The 21955-nt window shown below is 41.1% G+C and overlaps 1 protein-coding gene across 16 annotated transcripts in view; it reads right to left on the reverse strand.

Moving 5' to 3' along the window:
- INPP4B (inositol polyphosphate-4-phosphatase type II B) overlaps positions 1-21955 on the reverse strand; it is a 911138-nt gene that overhangs the window by 490309 nt on the left and 398874 nt on the right. For 15 of the 16 annotated variants that reach the window (XM_073642182.1, XM_073642173.1, XM_073642215.1 and 12 more), the window contains one exon: positions 13831-13869. In XM_073642182.1, the coding sequence (XP_073498283.1) occupies positions 13831-13869 (39 nt within the window). Of the gene's footprint in view, positions 1-13830; positions 13870-20429; positions 20542-21955 lie in introns of those variants that run through there. The other variant, XM_073642241.1, reaches the window with a different exon arrangement.

Raw genomic sequence — 21955 nt, forward strand, 5'->3', positions numbered from 1 at the left:
TCAACTTCCCTTGCATATCTTGGTTCCGCTTGACTGTGTCTGGCCAGCAGATGGCAGCCTGTCTCCATCTTTGAAACATCATGTAGGAATTCCCTTACAAGCTCTCTCGCCTTTGCTACAGATCCCCAAGAATAGGCTAATGTCAGGGTATCCCACTATAGCTATCTCCAGCAATCAGTAGTAATAGGGGAATCACCACCAAAGGGGAACTGGAGCCAGTTAAAGGGGTGTTCACAGAATTGTCAGTTCATCCTTACAATTTTTCTAGGGATAACTTACTGATTGCTGGGGGTCCGATCACTGGGTTCCCAGCAATCCTGAGAATGGGGATGTGGATCCTAAGGCCACGTGCACAAGTTGAGTATTTGGGGAGTTTTTTACCTTAGTATTTGTAAAGTCAAAACCAGGAGTGGAACAATCAGATGAAAAGTATAATAAAAACATGTTCCCACTTCTGCATTTTTCACCCGATCCTGATTTTGGCTTACAAATACTGATGTAAAATAATGATCAAATACTGAACGTGTGCACGTGGCCTAAAACATCTTGAATGAAGTGGTGGTGTGCATGCTTGACCTCCACTCTATTCAATTCATATTGGATGGCAGAAAAATCATAGTACAGCGCTTGACTATTCATGACAGACCCAAAAACAATGAACGAAGCCGAGGTCAGGCACTATCTCTGGCCATTATATGACTTGTATTCCGTATTTTCACCAGTTTCACCCTCTTCATGTTATATCTCCTGATTTGCAATCCACTGGGATCTAGGGGAGAAGACGACCTGCACTGATCTCTCCTATACACAGCACAGCACACAGCACTAATCCTGCTCTTCATTTTTTTAAGAAATCTGTCATGTAAAAAAACACTATTAACCTGCAGATATATTAATTTGTAGGTTAATAGCGTTTTGAACCTACCTGGCGCCTGCACTGAGAGCCCCGCTGCCGGGAGCAAATTAACTTTATTCCTACCGGCAGGCTCTGGCTTCCAGTCATAAGGGTGCAGCCAGCATGGTTTCAGCATAGTTTCAGTAACTGCTCTGTGCATAGTGAGCGATACCTGTAACTGTGCCCTCCCCACTGACTGACAGTCGGCTTTGCATTAGAGCCGCTGTCAGTCAGTGCCGGAGAGTGGTTATAGCCGCCACACACTATGCACTGAGCGGTGACTGAAGCCACGCCGGTTGCACTCCTATGATTGAACTGTTGAACCTCCCAGGAGGAATACATTTATTTTCCTCCCGGCTGTGGTTATCTCCGGGGGACACCGGGCAAGCTCTGAATGCTATTAACCCCATATCTGCAGGTCAATAGTATTTTTTTTACAAGACAGGTTCCCTTTAATTAGCACACAAACAAAAGGAACAGCAGCATGGATGAGATTATATAGCAGCCATGAATTGTGAGTGTGAATCGAGCTGTGATGTGAGGTATAAGATTTGTTTGATAGCTCAGCATGATCTTTGGATGTCTCCATCAGCCCATTTTCTCAGTCTGCTCCCCACTCCTCCTCTCTCTTCCCACCTATTATTTCTATAGAATATAATAGGGTGTATAAATTGATACCGCAATCCCCCTGATTGACTGGGCTGTGGGCGGTGTTTCACTGCACGTCACAGCCCAGTATCCAGCGCGCGCTCATTGAAAGCAGAGGAGAGAGGGAAAGCGTGCGCTGGCTATTGGGCTGTGACGTGCAGTGAAACAAAGCCCACAGCCCAGTCAATCAGGGGGGTGTATGCAACTGGGTCACGCCTGGGTTAATCAAGGAAATCCGGAAGATAATGTGACATCAGCGGATGTCAGTGGCGGCTGCAGCAGGGGTCATGTGATGCAGACTGAGCGAACAGCGATAGCGCCGACCACAGGCACATATGGCAACAAGAGGTATTTACAAAAATACTTCTTTACAAGGTTTAAATTGATGGGCACATTATATATTGTAGTGGACCACCTAAAGCAGTATTTTATATGTAGCAGCTATCATTTCTAGTTTTCAGTGTTTTCGTCTTAAAGAGTAACCAAACTTTGTTAAATTAATAAAAAAAAATTAGGACCTTAAATTCTTTGTCTTTTCAGAAGAATGAGTTCATGTGCCTGTTGAATGTTGGAATCAGTTGTGGATGGGTGTCCTGCTCCTTCTTTAGAGCTAACTCCATTCATATACACTTCTTTACAACAAAACACTATTTCCATACTCTGCACAAAGTCTTTGATAAGACCACAAAAAACAAATCACTGAACGCTGCTCTTCCTTTGTGTCAATCACGTGTGGGGCGTCCATTGTTTCTCACACTGCAGTCACAAATGAACTGACGTAACACATTTATACCTGCATAGCAGGTGAGACAGCAAACTTGTACAGAAAGCGCTGATGAGACAGTGCGGCCGAAAGAAGTTTTAATATAACTGGAGTGGAGAACATTTTTGACTCGCCTTCATGTATTAAAAATAAATCTGTCAGCAGGTTTTTGCTATGTAATCTAAAGACACCAGGAGATCGGGGCTGAAACACAAATTTCAATGATGTATCACTTATTAGGCTGTGCTGTATTTTACTTATAATAAAGGTTTTATCACCAGGATATTATCATATTAAGACTAGCGCTCCCATGAGCAGTAGTCGGACTCCACCTCCTCCTCTGACAAGCAGCTCATTGTCAATATACAATGTACACAGAAAACTTTGGTGTGGGCGTGGCTAGCTTTCTCAGCTCTGCTTCATGATACATCTAAATACTCAGATTGCGTCACACCCGCTGCACCCAGTAAACTATGTGATACATCATTGGATTCAGGGTCTCTTTGCCTACATCAGGCTGCTTTCACATGAGGAAGCAAAACCTGGTGACAGATTCCCTTAAATAAAATGACCATTTCTTTAGTTAGTCTTTAAAAAAAATGAGAAACATAGTTTCCTTTCAAATTGTTCTTTTTATTTCTCTATATGCATGGATTGTATATTAGAAAGTTGCATAACATTTTATTATAGTTTATTATATTTGAAATGTTTTATATTTACTTTATATAAAAAAGTTAAATCCAAATATCCATGTACAGTCATGGCCAAAAGTTTTGAGAATGACACCAAAATTATATTTTCACATGATCTGCTGGCCTCTGGTTTTTATTAGTGTTTGTCTGATGTTTATATCACATACAGAAATATAATTGTAATCATATTATGAGTACCAATAGGTTATATTGACAGTTAGAATGAGTTAATGCAGCAAGTCAATATTTGCAGTGTTGCCCCTTCTTCTTCAAGACCTCTGTAATTCTCCCTGGCATGCTCTCAATCAACTTTTGGACCAAATCCTGACTGATAGCAGTCCATTCTTGCATAATCAATGCTTGCATTTTGCCAGAATTTGTTGGTTTTTGTTTGTCCACCCGTCTCTTGATGATTGACCACAAGTTCTCAATGGGATTAAGATCTGGGGAGTTTCCAGGCCATGGACCCAAAATCTCTATGTTTTGTTCCATGAGCCATTTAGTTATCACCTTTGCTTTATGGCAAGGTGCTCCATCATGCTGGAAAAGGCATTGTTGGGCGCCAAACTGCTCTTGGACGGTTGGGAGAAGTTGCTCTTGGAGGACATTCTGGTACCATTCTTTATTCATGGCTGTGTTTTTAGGCAAGACTGTGAGTGAGCCGATTCCCTTGGCTGAGAAGCAACCCCACACATGAATGGTTTCAGGATGCTTTACAGTTGGCATGAGACAAGACTGGTGGTAGCGCTCACCCCTTCTTCTCCGAATAAGCTGTTTTCCAGATGTCCCAAACAATCGAAAAGGGGATTCATCAGAGAAAATGACTTTGCCCCAGTCCTCAGCAGTCCACTCCCTGTACCTTTTTCAGAATATCAGTCGGTCCCTGATGTTTTTTCTGGAGAGAAGTGGCTTCTTTGCTGCCCTCCTTGAAACTAGCCCTTGCTCAAAGAGTCTCCGCCTCACAGTGCATGCAGAAGCACTCACACCAGCCTGCTGCCATTCCTGAGCAAGCTCGGCACTGCTGGTAGTCCGATCCCGCAGCTGAAACAGTTTTAAGATACGGTCCTGGCGCTTGCTGGTCTTTCTTGGGCGCCCTGGAGCCTTTTTGACAACAATGGAAGCTCTCTCCTTGAAGTTCTTGATGATGCGATACATTGTTGACTGAGGTGCAATCTTTGTAGCTGCGATACTCTTCCCTGTTAGGCCACTTTTGTGCGCTGCAATGATGGCTGCACGTGTTTCTTTAGAGATAACCATGGTTAACTGAAGAGAAACAATGATACCAAGAACCAGCCTCCTTTTAAAGTGTCCAGTGATGTCATTCTTACTTAATCATGACTGATTGATCGCCAGCCCTGTCCTCATCAACACCCACACCTGTGTTAACCCCTTTCCAACCCATGACGTCTTAGTACGCACATTTGCGTACCCCCGGTTCAGTGAAGGCTGCTGCGCTGAGCCCTCACTGAACGGAGCACATGTCAGCTGATTCTTACAGCTGACATGTGCCCGCAACAGCCGCGGGTGGAATCGCGATCCATCCGCGGCTGTTAACATGTTAAATGCCGCTGTCAATCTCCGACAGCGGCATTTAACGCGCGCTTCCGGGTTGCGCGTCATAAGCCCTGCCCATCGGCGACCCCATCACGTGATCGCGGGTCACCGATGGGTGGGCATGACAACCCAGGGTCTGCAGCAGACGCCTGTGGTTGTCATGATCTCGTCGCTATGAGCGCCACCTAGTGGTCGGCGCTCATAGCACAGGACCATTTCTGCTATATGCAGGGGATCTGCTGATCCCCTGTATGTAGCAGAGCCGATCAGACAACTGCTGCTTCTAGTCTCCTATGGAGACTATTGAAGCATGCAGTAAGTGAAAAAAAAATGTTTTTAAAAATATAAAAAAAATATAAAAGTTTAAATCACCCCCCTTTCGCCCCATTCAAAATAAAATATATATAAAAAAAAAAACCACATACACATATTTCTTATCGCCGCGTTCAGAATCGCCCCATCTATCAATATAAAAAAAGAATTAATCCGATCGGTAAACGGTGTAACGTGAAAAAAATTCTAAACGCCAGAATTACGTTTTTTGGTCGCCGCAAAATTGCAATAAAATGCAATAACGGGCGATCAAAACATCGGATCTACCCCAAAATGTTATCAATAAAAACGTCAGCCCGGCGCGCAAAAAAATAAGCCCTCACCCAGCCCCGGATAACGAAAAATGGAGACGCTACAGGTCTCGGAAAATGGCGCTATTTTTTTTTCATTTTTTTTACCAAATTTTGGAATTTTTTTTCACCACTTAAATATAAAATAACCTATACATGTTTGGTGTCTACGAACTCGTAATGACCTGGAGAATAAGAATGGCAGGTCAGTTTTAGCATTCAGTGAACGTGGTAAAAAAAATAAATAAAAAACAACTGTGGTATTGCACTTTTTTTGCAATTTTACCGCACTTGGAATTTTTTTCCCGTTTTCCCGTACACGATATGGTAAAACTAGTAATGGCGTTGAAAAGTACAACTCGTCCCGCAAAAAATAAGCCCTCACAAGGCCATATTGCCCAAAAAATAAAGACGCTATGGCTCTGGGAACAAGGGGAGCAAAAAACGAAAAAGCAAAAACGACAAAACCCAAGGTTGCGAAGGGGTTAATGGATCAATCACTAAAACGATGTTAGCTGCTCCTTTTAAGGCAGGACTGCAATGATGTTGAAATGTGTTTTGGGGGTTAAAGTTCATTTTCTGGGCAAATATTGACTTTGCAAGTACAGTAATTGCTGTTAAGCTGATCACTCTTTGACATTCAGGAGTATATGCAAATTGCCATTACAAAAAATGAAGCAGTAAACTTTGGAAAAATTACTATTTGTCTCATTCTCAATACTTTTGGCCATGACTGTATATATAATCCAGCAATGCTGTAGATCATAGCGATGGCCCTAATTACACATACAGATGTTTATATATGTATGAATGCCATAAGACTACTGAGCTTATTCCTCACTTTTTAGGAGTCCCCACTGACTTCCTGTTCGAATTTTTGTCTACAGTGACCTCATTAGCATGTCGACACTACATAGAAGCAGCTGTTAAGGACATCTATGTCAGAGCAGTCTGTCTTGTACAAACAGCAATTCTCCTGCATCAAAGGTATCTCATCACCACTGAACAGCAACCACTATTGAATTCCTTAATCTGCTTTGCATGAATATGCTTATGAAGAAGAGAGCCTGTTTCTATGGATTATCGGCATACTGGTGAAGTCACCGCTGGGCAGATCGCAAAGGAAGAAGTCAGGAGGGATTCATAAAAAGTGAAGGAGGAATAAAAGTATGTGAAGTTCATTTCATTAGTGCAAAATTGATTTTATAAAATTGAGAAGTCACAATAAAATTCTGTCATTTAACCCAAATTTTATGATAAAAACTTCTTGAAATAAAGGGAATCGGTCACCACATTTGACCTATCTAAACTATTAATATGGGCAAACAGGTTATAGACTGCTGAAAAAAGTTCTACCTGTATGTCTCATATCAGATGCCTTGTTGTTGAGAAATCATCTTTTATCACTTTATATAAAGGACCTCTTCCAGGCTCTGGGGAGGACGCTGCCTGGAAGATAACTCGGCTTTCAGAGCTTATTTTACATGAAAGGGGAGTTACCAGTGTGATGTGTAATGGCTGCTCTCTGCTCTCCTGACCTCACTGCAGAGCTGTGTGTGATTATACCTGACACATCTCAAGGTTCCTCTTGGCTTCAGCTTTCAGCTCACAGGCTGACAGGGTTGCAATGTTGTTACAATACAGCAGAGCTGTGAGAGCTACAGCTGCTAAAGTGTTTGTAAGGAGACAATGTTCGGGTCTACTGTTCTGTGTTAGTTATTTGTCTCACACTGGTAACTCCCATTCATGTAAAATAAGCTCTGGAGGCAGAGTTATCTTCCAGGCAGTGTCCTCCCCAGAGTCTGAAAGAGGTCATTTATATGAAGTGATAAAAGATGATTTATCAATAACAAAGCATACGATATGAGGCATGCAGGGATCACTCTCCTCAGCAGTCTATAACCTGTGTAACATACCTGGCGGCGTCCTTGCATGGTGGTCCATCTCCCACTGTGCAAGAGCGCGCACTTGATCTCCAGTCCAGAATGTCTCTCTGGCTTCCCTCCTTGCTGTCTGTTTGTCTGTTTTGGCTGCATAGGGCGACGCCCGCTGAACTTCCTGTTTCTTGTACCTGCTGCGGACACGCCCCTGTTGCACCTTCAGCCTATTGCTGTCCATCTTTGGGTATTTATACCACCTTCTTCCTCAAGATGGCGCCTGAGCATTGTGTCCTGTCAGTCGGCTTTTTGTCTCTGACGTGCCAGGTCCTATCCTGTTTTCCTGCCTGTTCTCCAGTTCTGTGTCTGAACTGTGGTCTGTTCTTGTGAACACGCTTCTAGCCTGTTCTTTCGCCTTCTAGGGGCTGGATTCCTAGATCTGCCTGTCTGTGCCTTGCGGTATCTGTTCCCGTCTGAACAGAGTCCTGTTTGTGTCCCAGCCTTGCTGTATTTGTTCCCGTTCCTCGGTTCCTAGTTGTCTGTGCCTCGTTTCTACTTTTGCCTTTTCTCCCTTTTCCCTCTTTGTCTGTTTTCTGCGTCTTTCTGCAGAGTCTGAACTTGCTCCTAAATTCCTTCTCGTCGTCTCTGTACCTCTGTTGTGAATTTAGTGTACGCTCGCTACTTCTTTGTAAGTACTGTGTGTGCTTCTGGTTCTGCCTTTCCTTCTCCGTCTGTTCTTGTGAACAGAGTCCTAACCCCCTGCCTTGTCTGCCGCTCTGCGGTTTCCGCTCTGCTCCTGCCTTGTCTGCTGCTCTGCGGTTTCCGCTCTGCTCCTGCCTTGTTCGCCGCTCTGCGGTTTCCGCTCTGCTCCTGCCTTGTTTGCCGCTCTGCGGTTTCCGCTCTGCTTCTGCCTTCTTAGCCGCTCTGCGGTTTCCGCTCTGTTCCTGCTTAGCTTGCCGCTCTTGTGGTTTCTGCTCTGCTCCTGCCTTGTTCGCCGCTCTGCGGTTTCCGCTCTGCTCCTGCCTTGTTTGCCGCTCTGCGGTTTCCGCTCTGCTTCTGCCTTCTTAGCCGCTCTGCGGTTTCCGCTCTGTTCCTGCTTAGCTTGCCGCTCTTGTGGTTTCTGCTCTGCTCTTGCCTTGCTTGCCGCTCCTGCGGTTTCCGCTCTGCTCCTGCCTTGTTTACCGCTCTGCGGTTTCCGCTCTGCTCCTGCCTTGTTTACCGCTCTGCGGTTTCCGCTCTGCTCCTGCCTTGTTTACCGCTCTGCGGTTTCCGCTCTGCTCCTGCCTTGTTTACCGCTCTGCGGTTTCCGCTCTGCTCCTGCCTTGTTTACCGCTCTGCGGTTTCCGCTCTGCTCCTGCCTTGTTTGCCGCTCTGCGGTTTCCGCTCTGCTGCGGCCTTCTTAGCCGCTCTGCGGTTTCCGCTCTGCTCCTGCCTTGTTTACCGCTCTGCGGTTTCCGCTCTGCTCCTGCCTTGTTTGCCGCTCTGCGGTTTCCGCTCTGCTGCGGCCTTCTTAGCCGCTCTGCGGTTTCCGCTCTGCTCCTGCCTTGTTTACCGCTCTTGCGGTTTCCACTCTGCTCTTGCCTTGCTTGCCGCTCCTGCGGTTTCTGCTCTGCATCTGCTCGCTGCTCCGGCAGTCCTGTCCTGCTCTGCTTCTGCTCGCTGCTCCGGCAGCCCCGTCCTGCTCTGCATCTGCTCGCTGCTCCGGCAGTCCTGTCCTGCTCTGCTTGTGCTCGCTGCTCCGGCAGTCCCGTCCTGCTCTGCTCTTGCCCACCGCTTCGGGCGTTCCCTCTCTGCTGTGTTTGGCTTCCGCATCTGCGGTTCTGTTTCTGTGACCCAGTCTGTACTGGGTCTTGTCCTCTCTGTGCTCCAGCCCGTCCTTTCGGCCAGTACCTCCCTGCCTGCATATTCGCCTGTATCCACCCGTCTGCATACCTGCCGTGTTCGCTTATATCCACCAGTCTGTGCCAGCCTAACCTGCCTGTTCCAGTAATCCCTGTGTGGGTCAACCCCCGTGTCCGGAGTTTGACCTGGAGTAGCACCTGGTCCCTCTGCCCGGTTTCTCCCTGGTGCACTGGCGTCGTATGCCGTCGTGCCATCTTGGTCGGATCGGCCAGATACTTAGTCACGCCCCTCCAGGCACTCTCCGGTTCATGGTCCAGTGGAACCACTTCTCCCGCACACGCCAGTCAGTCCGGGCGTGTGCATAACAACCTGTATGTCCATATTAATAGTTTAGATAGGTCAAATATGGTGATAAGTTCCCTTTTAAAGGGAATGGAAGATAAATATTTCCAGTTTATGAACAGCAATACTCTATCAGACATACTATACAAGAATCACACTGTATACAAAAGGCCAACAAAAGCTAGAAGATTTCTAAATTAAGAACTGTATTTACCATACGGGGGATACATGACATGTCTTTAGGGGGTATTCACACTGTACTCAAGCTGTGATTTAATTAGCAGCACTATGTATGATCAAAGCCTTGAGGGTATTTTGATGTGAAGGGGGTACTTAATTTAGAAATGTTGAGAATCAATGGTCTAGATAATCACTATTACAATTTTTTGGATATCCTTTGAATTCTTGTGGGTTTAAGCATCAAATTTCCTGTATTATATAATTCAGATTATCAGATAAAAGAGTCTACTGTATGCGGGCCATATTGTCCATTTAAAAGTGGACAGTTTTTGCTGTTATTTTATTCCCGTAGCTCATTTGAGTTGCTTTTTTTTTATATCTGAAATACAGTTCCAGAGACGTCTTTTTTTTAATAGTGCTAATTTTTATGGTCTTTACCAAGGGGGTGCAGGTTACAGGATTCTCTGGGGGCATGTATTTAGGCGGCTCTGTATTAATATCTGTACTATCTGTTGACCACGTCCACTTAGTAAAGGCCATACAATTAGCATATTGGGCACACTAAATAAAAAAGCCGATATATCTGGAACCAAAATAAAAACAAGGATAAATGTAATTATATAAGTGGAAAGTGAAGTGGAAATAATATAAGAGCAAAAACTGTCCAGTTTTGACCTTGTGACATTTTAGAGAGCACTGCAGACCAATGGGGTCCTGTATTTAAGGTTTGCACTATGGGTTTGAGCAAAACAGGCTTATAAAATTGCATACATGCCATGAACTTTTTTTCTCATTTGTGTTTTAGTAATCCATGCTTTAAAATATAACTGGCTTCACTTTCGGAAATGTTTTAACATATCATAGAAGCCTGGCAGAAGGTTTGATTGTGAGGTCCAGTCGACTACTGCTCTCCTCCAAGACTGAAGACAATCAAAATAAACTCTGTGATCCTAATTCATCAGCTCAGTTCTGACATAAAACTATTTATGAGTTGTGTAAAAATTTTGCGACATTTCAATTTTTGGAAAGTGGGCAGAGGCTTGTGAGAGTCGGCAATGGAAGACAAATTCATCATAATTTATGGCACAAAAATGACAAAAATTACAACAGAAATGTACTCAAGTCCCTGAAGGCGCATGCATGTGAAAGATGTGCCAAATTCATTATGAGTTGCATTTTCATGAACACTGTGCAAAATGCCAGCATTGATGAATCGGTAGAGCTTGACTAAGTTCTTCAGTCACTTTGTTTTAGTGATGAACTATGTTCCCTTTGTTATAATTCACTCTCTATGTACTGACTTACTTCTGAACTTGTAATACAATGGTATTTACACATCGAAAATTCCGATAGGGAGAAAAGAGCAGCCGATTGCACCAATCATGAGACGGAAGGATCAATTAGATTCCTTTTAGGCACTGAAACCTAGCTACAGTCACAGATCTCACATCTCTCCTAATGGAGCAAAGTTAAAAATCTGACAACCAACAATCACTTTGAAAAATAAAAAAACAAGTGCTTCACTTATAGATTAGTGACTGGGGTTGGCATATGCTTTTTTATTCTAAGAGTCAGTGGCCTGCATATCCCACTGTGTTCCTATACATTGGCAAACAACCAAGGTGTCCACCTGGGAATACTCCTGAACCTCTGTTGTAGCAAAAAAAAAAAGGGATGTGAACATAGCCTTATACAGTACTTTTCTTCTGATTGTTCCACTTCTGATTTTGGCTGACAGATACTGATGTGAAATACTGACCAAATACTGAACTTGTAAATGTGGCCTTAGACAGAAGCTACCATGTTACTACTTCACATATGAGTCCCCGATCATTTTCATAATAGTTAGAGATGACTGAATCGATCCATGGAGAATCAACTTTGAATCAAATTTCTTGAAATTTGCAGGTCCCCGGGAATATGAACAGTTTGCCACTCGATTTACACGGATCGGCCAAAAAAAAAAGAAGAGTTACAGAGTTGGCTAATGAGGTCAGGCGTTTTCTCATAATGTCCTGCAGCTGTCATATCTTATGGTCTAGCACCACCAATCACGGGCTCTATCACAGCCTGTATAATAGATAAGGGCTGGCCAACTTATTTTATAGTTATACTGCATTGAAATAGTAGCACAGCTCATTCCACATTGGGACAGAAAAAGGAAAAAAATTGGATTCTGTTGTACTAATGCCCTAGTGTTGAAGCACATTGAAAATGGAAGTGATCATCTCAATCTCTGAATAATAATCCAAAGATGCAAGTGTGATAGGGAGGTGCTGTACCTGCACAGTTCTTGTGACTGTGTATTCATTGATCTATGATATTTTGCAGTAATAGCGCCTTAATAAAAGCATGTTTTAAGCTTAACACACTGCAATAGCAAACCAGGAGGAAAGTTTAATACCATGTCCTAATTTTGCTAGTAAAGAAGTATCCTGAAACCTCGGCTTATGAGTCACAGGCAGAAAAGCCATCATTTTATTATTTTTTTTAATATGAATCACAAATCTCCAAAATCCAGAAATTGAAATCAACTGTCTTCCGCAAAAAAGTTTGTGTGTTGTTAAAAATGTTCATTTTTTTGCACACTTCTTTGTTGTAGTAGTCCAATATTAGGTCCTTACATGTCACCCAAATACAGCGGCTTGGACGAATAAGTAATCAAGAGGAAGTGAGCGGCCGGCTGCAGCTCTCACTTCCCCTTGATTATTTATACATTCGAAGGAGAAGACCATGATGCCATTGGGCGCAGGGCTCACGTAACATAACAATCTCACATGAGCCCTGGGAACCCGAGTGCCGACACAGTTAAAACAGCTCCAACACAGGAGGGGAGTATAAGCTTTTTAATTTTAATGTAGGCAACCATTCAGAGTGAGAAGGGGTTGTCCTAGTAGTGGACAACCCCTTTAAAGTTTTACAACTGTATTGGAAGTCAAATTATTTAACACCGCTTAGTATCCATTTTCACCAAGACAAAAAAAGTTGAGATTACTTGGCCATTCATAAAGCTATGTTTGCATTAAAGAGCTCATAAGAGGTTCCATACAGGCCTAGGAGGTTTTTGAGTGTTATACATCTAATTTCTGGGCCATTAGAGGTTTTGCAGTATTGATGTTCACAGCGTATTTATTTGCCGGAAATCAGCATTTTGGGGAAAATTCGGCAAAGCTCGCAAATTGGAATTAAAATAGTTTGATCATCTCTAATTATAGTCTTAACAGATATACTGTATAACAGAAATCTTTATCAGTAAAACTTTACTTTAATGTGACAGTTAAAAAACTAACTGTACAAAAATATGCAAAACACCAAAATGTGCTTCTTAAAAAACAATTAGTAAGAGTAAACAATATTAGGTAATAGATTTTAATATTTATCAATTAATTATGACGAAGACAAACCAAAAAATCAACAAACCACATTAATCAACAAAACATCGGCAAAAGACGGCAAATATATTGCATACTGCTATATATATGAATGGATGCATGTCATATGGTTTTAACTGTGCATGTACATCAGCCATTACTATCTTATAGATACTTTTTCCTGCTCATCTTACAACAAAGTAAAGGAGTTGTCCCATCTTAAACTACAAGTCTGCAGTCATTCTATATGACTGCAGACTTGTGAGTCCTCACATCATGCATACTGCCAGCCACATTCTGACTAGACTGTTTTTGGCCTCGTTCAATACACTTGCATTAAGAGAGGCCATGCCCATCTAGTCGGAATGTGGCCGGGAGCATGCATATCGCATAATTGCTGTCACATGACCACTGTTCCCGGCGCCGGAGAATCCTCGCAGTGCGCACGATGTGTGGATTCACAAATCTGCAGATACACAGAGTGACTGCAGACTTGTGGTTTAAAACTGGACAACTCCTTTAATCCTACTGATTCTCATATGTTGAAGATTGAAAGGCATCAAATTATCAACAATAAACACCATTCTGAAACATGACGTAGATAATGGGGGAGATTTACTAAGCTAAATTCTACAGAATTTTGGTTCAAATAGAACCATAAAACAGATGTACATACAGCGCACCAAAATTATTTAAGTTCAGACACCGATTTGCTTTACTAGTCAAGGAAAGCGTCTAGAAATGGAGGATGGCCATGAAGAGTTGGGAAATGTGCCAGCTTTATTAATGGTGTAAAAAAATTATTTTGATGTAAAAGATTGGTGTAAAGTAAGCCAGTTAACATGTGGCATAAGGAAAACCATGTACTATTTGTAGCATGGAGCACCAAATGTATATAAAGCTGGCACAGATTCTGTTGTATCTAGTTTTATCGTTTGTAAATGTAGAAAAGTAATAATAAATCTCCCTCAAGGTTTGTAGAACTTGCAATATATACATTTTTCTTAGCGCAAGTTGTATAAAAGTAAAAAAAAAATGATTACCCCACTGTTAGGTCTTGGATCACTGGCTTCGGGAAGAACCTATGGGAAAAGAAAATTAAAAGATAAATGTTTTGAAGGCTACACAAAACCATAAAATTCTGAAACTTTTATTATCACAGTTTAGCTTACTATTAGATTATTGATTTTCTTCTGCTTTCCTGTTACAGGAGAACAACTATTCATTTCAATTCAGTCCCCAAAAGAATTACGGCCACAGGAGTTAAATGATCAGAATCTGTTCTAATTGGTACCCAATGCGCTATTTTGGCCACTCTGTGCTAAAATCAGTAGTCTTCAGAAAACATGCTCCTCTGCCTTTTTTCATTCTGCAGCAGGAGAAGCAAAAATCAATAGCACTGTAAAATGGATGAGAATGAATAGTTCATTAGGACTGAATTACGCAGCTGCCCCAGCAGCTACAGTGAGTCACAAAGGGGCATCCCAGTGCTGCTCCTGTCCATACTATCAGAATAAATGCCTGCATAAAGACTTGAGCTGAGGATACATTTTCCTCAGTGATCCATTTGCTGCTTCTCATTAAAAATTGAATTTTCAATTCACTGGTATATAACTTTACATCAGATATACTTTATTTTATGCAAACATTCACTTTGCACATTTTCCATATTCCCTTATTTAGTGTTATCTTTTCATAACTCTAATCCTCCGCGGAATCATTTAATAGTTTATATTCTTGTTTTGTTTTCTTTACGCGTTTACTAATGTACAACATTAAGTTCAATCTGCATAGGATGTAGCTGTCGATGTGTAATGAAACTAGAAACTGCGGCCCTAAGGTACAGTACATATGCATATTTTTACATATTCCTACTTTGGGAAATGGTTTCCACTTCCTTTTCACTCTTTGACCTCAATTCATCAAAGTAATTTTGCCACAATTCTGGGGTAAATTACTTTGAAAAGTTTTGGCGCAACTTGGAGTTTGCTACTTTTGGCGTTTTCACACCAGTTTCTCCAAGCTCCACCAAAATGAACAGAGCTGGGGCAGGGCGTGGGTATGGCGGGGGTGTAATGCCACAACTCGCTTAATTTATGACTAAGTGTGGCATTCTCTACACCAGAAATCTTACTTTAGTCAGAGACTGTAGAAAGATTTGTGCTGCGGCACATGGAGGCGCATGCTACTCGTCAGATGCTCCTGATTCATTAAGAGGCGTGCACCTCATGAATCAAGAGCGTCTGACTCCACCACTCCCCTTCAAGACCGACGAGAAAGACGCCAGTCTTGATGAATCGGGGTGAGTGTCAGTACATTTAAAAATACAGTATGCATGAATATATTAAAGTCTATAAATCAAATTTGGGAATTATGTACAGTAAAGGTTCCAAAAACTTTGATATTTTAAAGGTCTCATGATATTTAATGTGGATACAAACATCTCAACAGCTTTCATGAAAATAACAGTTAATCATTGTATAATGAGTCATGTAGAGTATCTAACATTCTTTTTTGTTTTTCTTGCCCGCCATTTTTTCTAAATGTATTTGCAGTCAGTGAACATAACCACTTTTGTCTACATTCAGTGGCTTCACATCAATATTATGCTACATAAAATCTCCCAATGGGGTCTTCAAGGTTTACGATATTGATGACCAATCCTTAAGATAGGCCATCAATGTCATAACAGTGGGGGTGTGACACCTACCAATCCCACGGATCAACTGTTCGACTCTGGCCAGTTGTAAATGGTGAATGGATCTTGAACAGTAGAACTCAGATCACTGTGTTGTGGCCATTCTCAGGTTCTGCAGCTCAGCTCCTATTGAATAGAAGCAGAGTGTAGCACCAGAGTGCAGCCACTACAAAGTGAACAGACCTGTGCAGTCCCAGTCCAATTCACATCTGACTGCCAGTGGATCAGTAAATAGCTGTTTGATGGAGTTGCCAGGTGTCGGACCTATTATTGATGCCCTATCGAAGACAGGACATCAATATCTGAAAAACACTAAGCCGTTCATAAAAATCTCTCATCTGATGCGGTTTACTATTGTTTTGCTGAAATTGCACCTTTAAATATAGCATCAAATATATAAAATAGGTGTGCTGTCTATGAAATATTATATTGAGCTGCTGACAAAATAGGCAGGTGATTTTATAGAGAAAGTAAAAAAGCAGCTGCCAGACATCTTTTGCTCCATTTATCTCAAATGAAAAAAAGGATTCCCCTTAGAACATCGATCTGTCCCCATACGTATAAGAAAATCCTTTGCCTGTAGTTGGCTTGTGCCATGTTATAGAATGCATATTATGCCCACATTCACAGTTTATGATTAAGAAATACATTTCACTTTTTTTTTTGAACAAGAAGGTAGTAGATCCCGATTTAAAAGTGAGATTAAAAATATGGAATAAAGATTTAGAGAGTTAAAATGTTAGTAGTAGTAGTAGTTCCAGGCACCTATCATGCAACAGTGCCAAAAATCCTCATAATTCAAGACTACCAGTAGTCTCAGCACAAATATCTGGAAGCAATATTCTTTCCTACTTACATACATTTTTAATTATACAGGAAGCATTACACTAGCGGAACATAGTGTAGAAATGTGCAGATACTTAGTCGACAATAACAGGCATCGGAAAGTAGTTTGTACACATGCACACACAAGAAAAAAGGAGCGTACATGTATAGTATAGTCTTTAACACTTTCTATGGTGGTAAAAACTAGAGAACAATGGTAAACTGTAGAGGAGTAAACTATAGAGGGGGCTGGGGGTTAAAAGACCATTATGCCAAAAATCGTACCATTTATATTGGGCTCCACAGGTTTAAAAAGGTTCTGCAGCTCTGATATATTTCACATTTATTTTATTAAACAGTTCAATAGGTTTAGAAGCTGATTAAATATTTATTGCCCAAGATCCTGGCACTAAGCAGGCAGCGGGTATATTCTGTTACACAAGCTCACAAGATGTGAGAAGACCCTGCACATCAGACTTTCGGTCAGAATGTCCTCACCAGAAAGCCCTTTACATAGGATAATTTTTTTTTTTTTCAATTTTGTCAAGCAGTCAAGAAAAAAATGTCAGCAAAATCCTAAAATTCCCCTTAGAGCATTAGGATCTTAGGTTGAAGTCAGACTAAAATGTTTTATTCCTTCTGTGATTTGGCACCAGGAAAAGAACTGGGTCTTTACCGAGCTTCATTTTGGTACTGTGCAGCATGCAGTAGCGCCTTCCTACTTTAACAGGTAATTGAAAGAGTCCTAGAAGAATCCATCCGCTTGGTAGTTTTAGCCAGCAACTAAAATGTCAACTTGTTTGACTGAGGGGACTGGAACCATCAATTAGGAGCTTGTGCTTTTCTATTTCTTCCCTGTACTAAAGAACTGTGTGAAGACTGAGTTCTGCTGCAATTGTGGTGACCATAATAGTCCTAATGACATCCTCACTCCCCTCCCGATCACTTGCTATATGCAATATTGCTATCTCTGCTAGAATGAAAAAGGGAAGAAAAAAAAAGAAAACATCATCACATCGATGATGGAGTGACCGGATAAAAGAAAACGACGCGTTCATCGCTGTCGTGATCACAAAGAATTCAGTATGAACCCTCGGCTCAACATTCAAAAGGGGGCCATCCCACCACATCTGTTTAATCTAACGCATCTGTTCAATCACTCACTGTAAATAAGTCATTATGCTTTCTTGGCTACTTGTACCAAAAAACTACTTAATTACTAGGCCTTTGATCAAGAAGCCATGTCATAAGAAGATTAGAAACAGAGCCTTCGGTCATTTCCCTAATTAGTCATGCACCTAAAAAACTACAGAGATAGACTAGATCCAGTTCACCTTCCTGCAGAATGACACAGGCTCAGCCTACTCTAATGCCTTCATTTTCAAGACTACATGTTATTCCCGATTTACATTTCACACTGTTATGCTAGACAGACTCGCTTTTGTTTACCTAGGAGTAGATTGTATCTAATCTCATAAAAAAAATGTCAGGATTCAGTTCTTTTACAGACAATAAAAAGTGAACTTGTGCTCTTTGTTGTCTCAGAGGTAATTAGCCTGTGGCTAAGACCATCATAAGCTTTTATTTTCCACTCTTCTCCGCACAAAAAGATGCTACAGGTATAATCACAAGGAAAACAACAAGCTATCATCATCCAGCCTAACAGAAACCAAGACAGCTGTAAAACTTCATTACAGGAAGGTGAAGCATAACAAGTCTGTACTTTTCTGGCTACTGGAAGTTTTTTTGCTTTTAATTAAAGTCTGTTTTTATAAATAAGGCAATTTTGAAAGTTTTCTGTTAACAGATACAGGTTGGTGTCCCTACCACAGAAAGAAACACATTTCTGCATAGTGTGTGTGTATGTCTGTAAATATATAAAGATAGATAGTTAAATAGATCTATCTATCTATATTCAACTCTCTGGCCGTTGCTTGGACAGGCACAGGGACTGGGTTTTAATCAAAACAAAATAAAGTTTATTGTCCTTCATACATTTTTCACCTCCAAAAAAGAAAACAGCTTTCTTCAGCTCAACTGAATAATAAAACAGTCCTGCTTTTCAGTAAGACGAAAGAGATCAAAAGGTCTCACCAACTTGTTGTCACAGGCACTTCTCAGTCTCTAACATAGACTGTCCACCATGAACTGTTGTTCTCGAGCTTCAGCACAACAGCATCTGCTGAGCTATACCCAGCTGCCTTATTAGGCCTGTAAGGCCCAGACTGGCAAATGGGAGCGACCTATCCTACCCAGGCTCTTTTGGTCGCTCCTAAATCCTGAAACCAAAAATCCAGTCAAAATAGAACCATCTCTGTAACCTATTGTTACTGGTTCATTTTCTCCTGCGACTTACATCACTGAGGCCAGCCACCTCGGTGATACATACCAGCCATCCAGGACCTTCTTAAAATACCTGTTTTTGTCATATAAACAAACCATAAGAAGAATCATTTCAGAACTTTTTCTTTGTAAATACTTTTATGCCCCAAATCAAAAAACTATTCTGAGTGATACCTCTATTGACTAACCCCAAAAATTATATTTGCAAGCTTTCAGAGCACAGAGGGTCCCTCATCAGACAAGTTTACAGATGAATTACTGAAACAAGACCACAACATTCAAAAGATGTTTCTCCAAGTCTCTTCTTGTTTGTGGTCCTCAGTAGTGGCTTCACTGTAACAATATGACCATAAAGGCCTGCTTCACACAGTCTTCTATGCACAGTTGATGCACAGATATCAAGTAGGAGACACTTTTCAACATCATTTATGAGGACTATTATAAGATGTGCTGTCAATTTGCAGTTTCTGGGGATGGTAATTGATGAACTTATCCCCTGCAGAAGAGGTCATTTTTGGTCTCAGCATAAATGAGTACACCTCTTTTAAAAAGTAAGATATTAATCAAGAACAATTTGCAAAATGTTTACAAGAGTAAACCTTTATGCAACATTGCTTAACCCATAACATGAAAGTAAGATTAATAATATAACTTTCATTACAAGAACTTCAGTTTTACTCAAATTAGTTAATGGAAAAAAAAAACACACCCCACATTAAAAATTACTCTATTTAGTATTTTGTGTGACCTCCATGATTTTTAAGGACAGCAACAAGTCTTCTAGGCATGGAATGAACCAATTGGCGACATAATACAACATCTATCTTTTTCCACTCTTCAAGAACGACCTTTTGTAGAGCCTGGATCCTGGATGGAGAGTGATGCTTAACTTATCTCATCAGAACTAAAACATTTAGCTTGGTCTCACCATGCCAAAGTATAGAGTCCCAGTAGTCTTCAGATTTTCAGCATGGGCTCTGTAAAAATTGTAGACAGGCATTTTTGTGCATGGGTTTTCGGAGAAGCTTCCTTTGTGGACGACACCCATCCATGCATTCCTCTGCAGTATACGGCATATTGTGTCACGGGAAACACTCACCTGGTTTGGCTTTCTGCTTTCTTAGCTAACTGCGGTGAACTTGCATGCCAATTTTCATTTTCTTCAACCCTTCTCATCAGAAGACGCTCCTGTTTAGGTGTTTTATTTGCATGGTCAGCCTGGACATCTATGTAAGATGGCTGCAGTTCCATCTTTTGTTAAAATTTTGTATAACTTTTGCTACACTATTCTGACTGACAAGTAAAGCTTTGATGATCCTCTTGTAGCCTTTACCCTTTCCTTCATCGTAAATCTTTGATTTAAGGAGAGTCCACAAGTTCTTAATAGGGTTTTGGTCAGGTGACTAAAGAGGCCATGTCATCATTCTTTCATCTTTAAGGCTAGTCAAGTTGTAGGGTACTTCAATGAATGCCATGGAGAATTGTCATGCATAAAAATCATTGTTTTCTTGAAAGATGTAGACTTTTTCCTGTGCAACTACTTGAAGAAAGTGTCTTCTAACAACCGGCAGTATGCTTTAAAGTTGATTTTGAGTCCATCCTCAACCTCAAAATGTTCGACTACCTTTCTTTCATAATACCAGTGCAAAGCAGTACCACACCTCCACCTTGCTGGTGTTTGAGTCAAAGTGGAGGTCTGTGCCTGTTACTGATCCAACCACAAGCCCACCCATCTGGTCTGTCAAGAGTCACTTTTATTTCATCAGTTCATAATACCTTTAAAAAAAATCTGTCTTCAGATATTTCTTGTCCCAGTCTTGACGTTTCAACTTTGTAGCTTGTCCAGTGGTGGTCGGGTTTCAGCATTCCTTATCTTGGCCATGTCTCTGAACAGTGACATTAGAACTGGGCATCCCTCAAAAACTGATGAAAAGACAAGAAAAAAATTGGTCTACAGAAATATTAGAGGAGCTGCAGGAATTTATGGCAAATACTGGTTGTGTACTGCATGTGACAGCAATCTTCCATATTCTTCATATACTTGGCCTGTAAAGTAGGGTGGCAAGATGGAAGCCTTTTTTTCACAAAGAAAAACATCCAAGCACAACTATGTTTTGTCAAAACCTACATCAAGGCTGCCAAAACGTGGAAAATTTGTTAGGATCTGATGAGACTAAGGTTGAACTTTTTTAACATAATTCCAAAAGGTATGTTTAGTGCATCACCAAAGAACCATGCCCGCAGTGAAACATGGTGGAGGTGGCATTAGGCTTTGGAGTTGTTTTTCAGCAGCTGGAACTGGGGCTCTAATCAAGGGGAAGGGATTATCAGTCAAATTTGCAACAAAATCTTCAGGCCTCTGCTAAAAAGCTAAAAACTAAGAGGAATTTCATCTTTCAGTCTGACAATGACCCTAAGCATACCTCCAAATCAACAAAAGAATGGCTTTGCATGAAGATCATCAAAGTTTTGGAATGGCCCAGCCAGAGCTATGATCTGAACTCAAGTGAATATCTCTGGGTTGATTTAAAGGAGTCTATACATAGGAGATGCCCTCACAATCTGACAGATTTTGAGCGCTACTGCTTGAAAGAGTGGTCAAAGTTTGTCAATTCTAGATGCTGATAACCTGCTACCCAAAAAGACTGAATGAGGGGATAAATTCAAAGGGTATATAAATAAAGTATTAGTTTAAAGGTGTGCATATTTATGCAACCACATTATTTTAGTAACATAATGGGTGTATTGAGGAGACAACAATATTTTTACTTGTTGTCAAGGAAAAGTTGAAAAGATGCTACTTTATAATAGTAGAGCACATGGAGCCATTATAGCATAGTGTTCTCTTTAGAATTTCCAGAAGGGTATATCAATATTTGTTTTTCAAAATGGCCACCTCTGATAAAACAGATGAATCAATGCTTGCAAAAAAAAAAAGTAATCATTCTCCAATCAATTTGAAATAATGGCCTTGCCAATCACTAATTTATGCATTTTTTTTGCAGCCTAATGTCTATCCATCGATTTACTTAAACGTATTTAGATTTAATTTAACACTACACCAATGAACCCAAACCTAAACATATACATCATTTTTTTTAGAGATGTAGCAAAGCAGAGAGGATAATTGTCAGTAAATATTTTTTTTCCTTAATGGATTTTCTTTAATCTACTTCTAAGGGATTAGGAGTTTCACATCACTTCTGTAGATCTGTTTCCCAGGCAATAAACATAGTTCTTATCATGAGGATCTCAATGCAGCCTTCTTTCAAACTGCGCAAAGGTAACCTTGACAAGCTGCA

Source organism: Phyllobates terribilis, unplaced genomic scaffold (genome assembly GCF_046119375.1).
Source record: "Phyllobates terribilis strain yellow unplaced genomic scaffold, ASM4611937v1 Scaffold_1__5_contigs__length_1240528914, whole genome shotgun sequence".
Lineage (NCBI taxonomy): Eukaryota > Metazoa > Chordata > Amphibia > Anura > Dendrobatidae > Phyllobates > Phyllobates terribilis.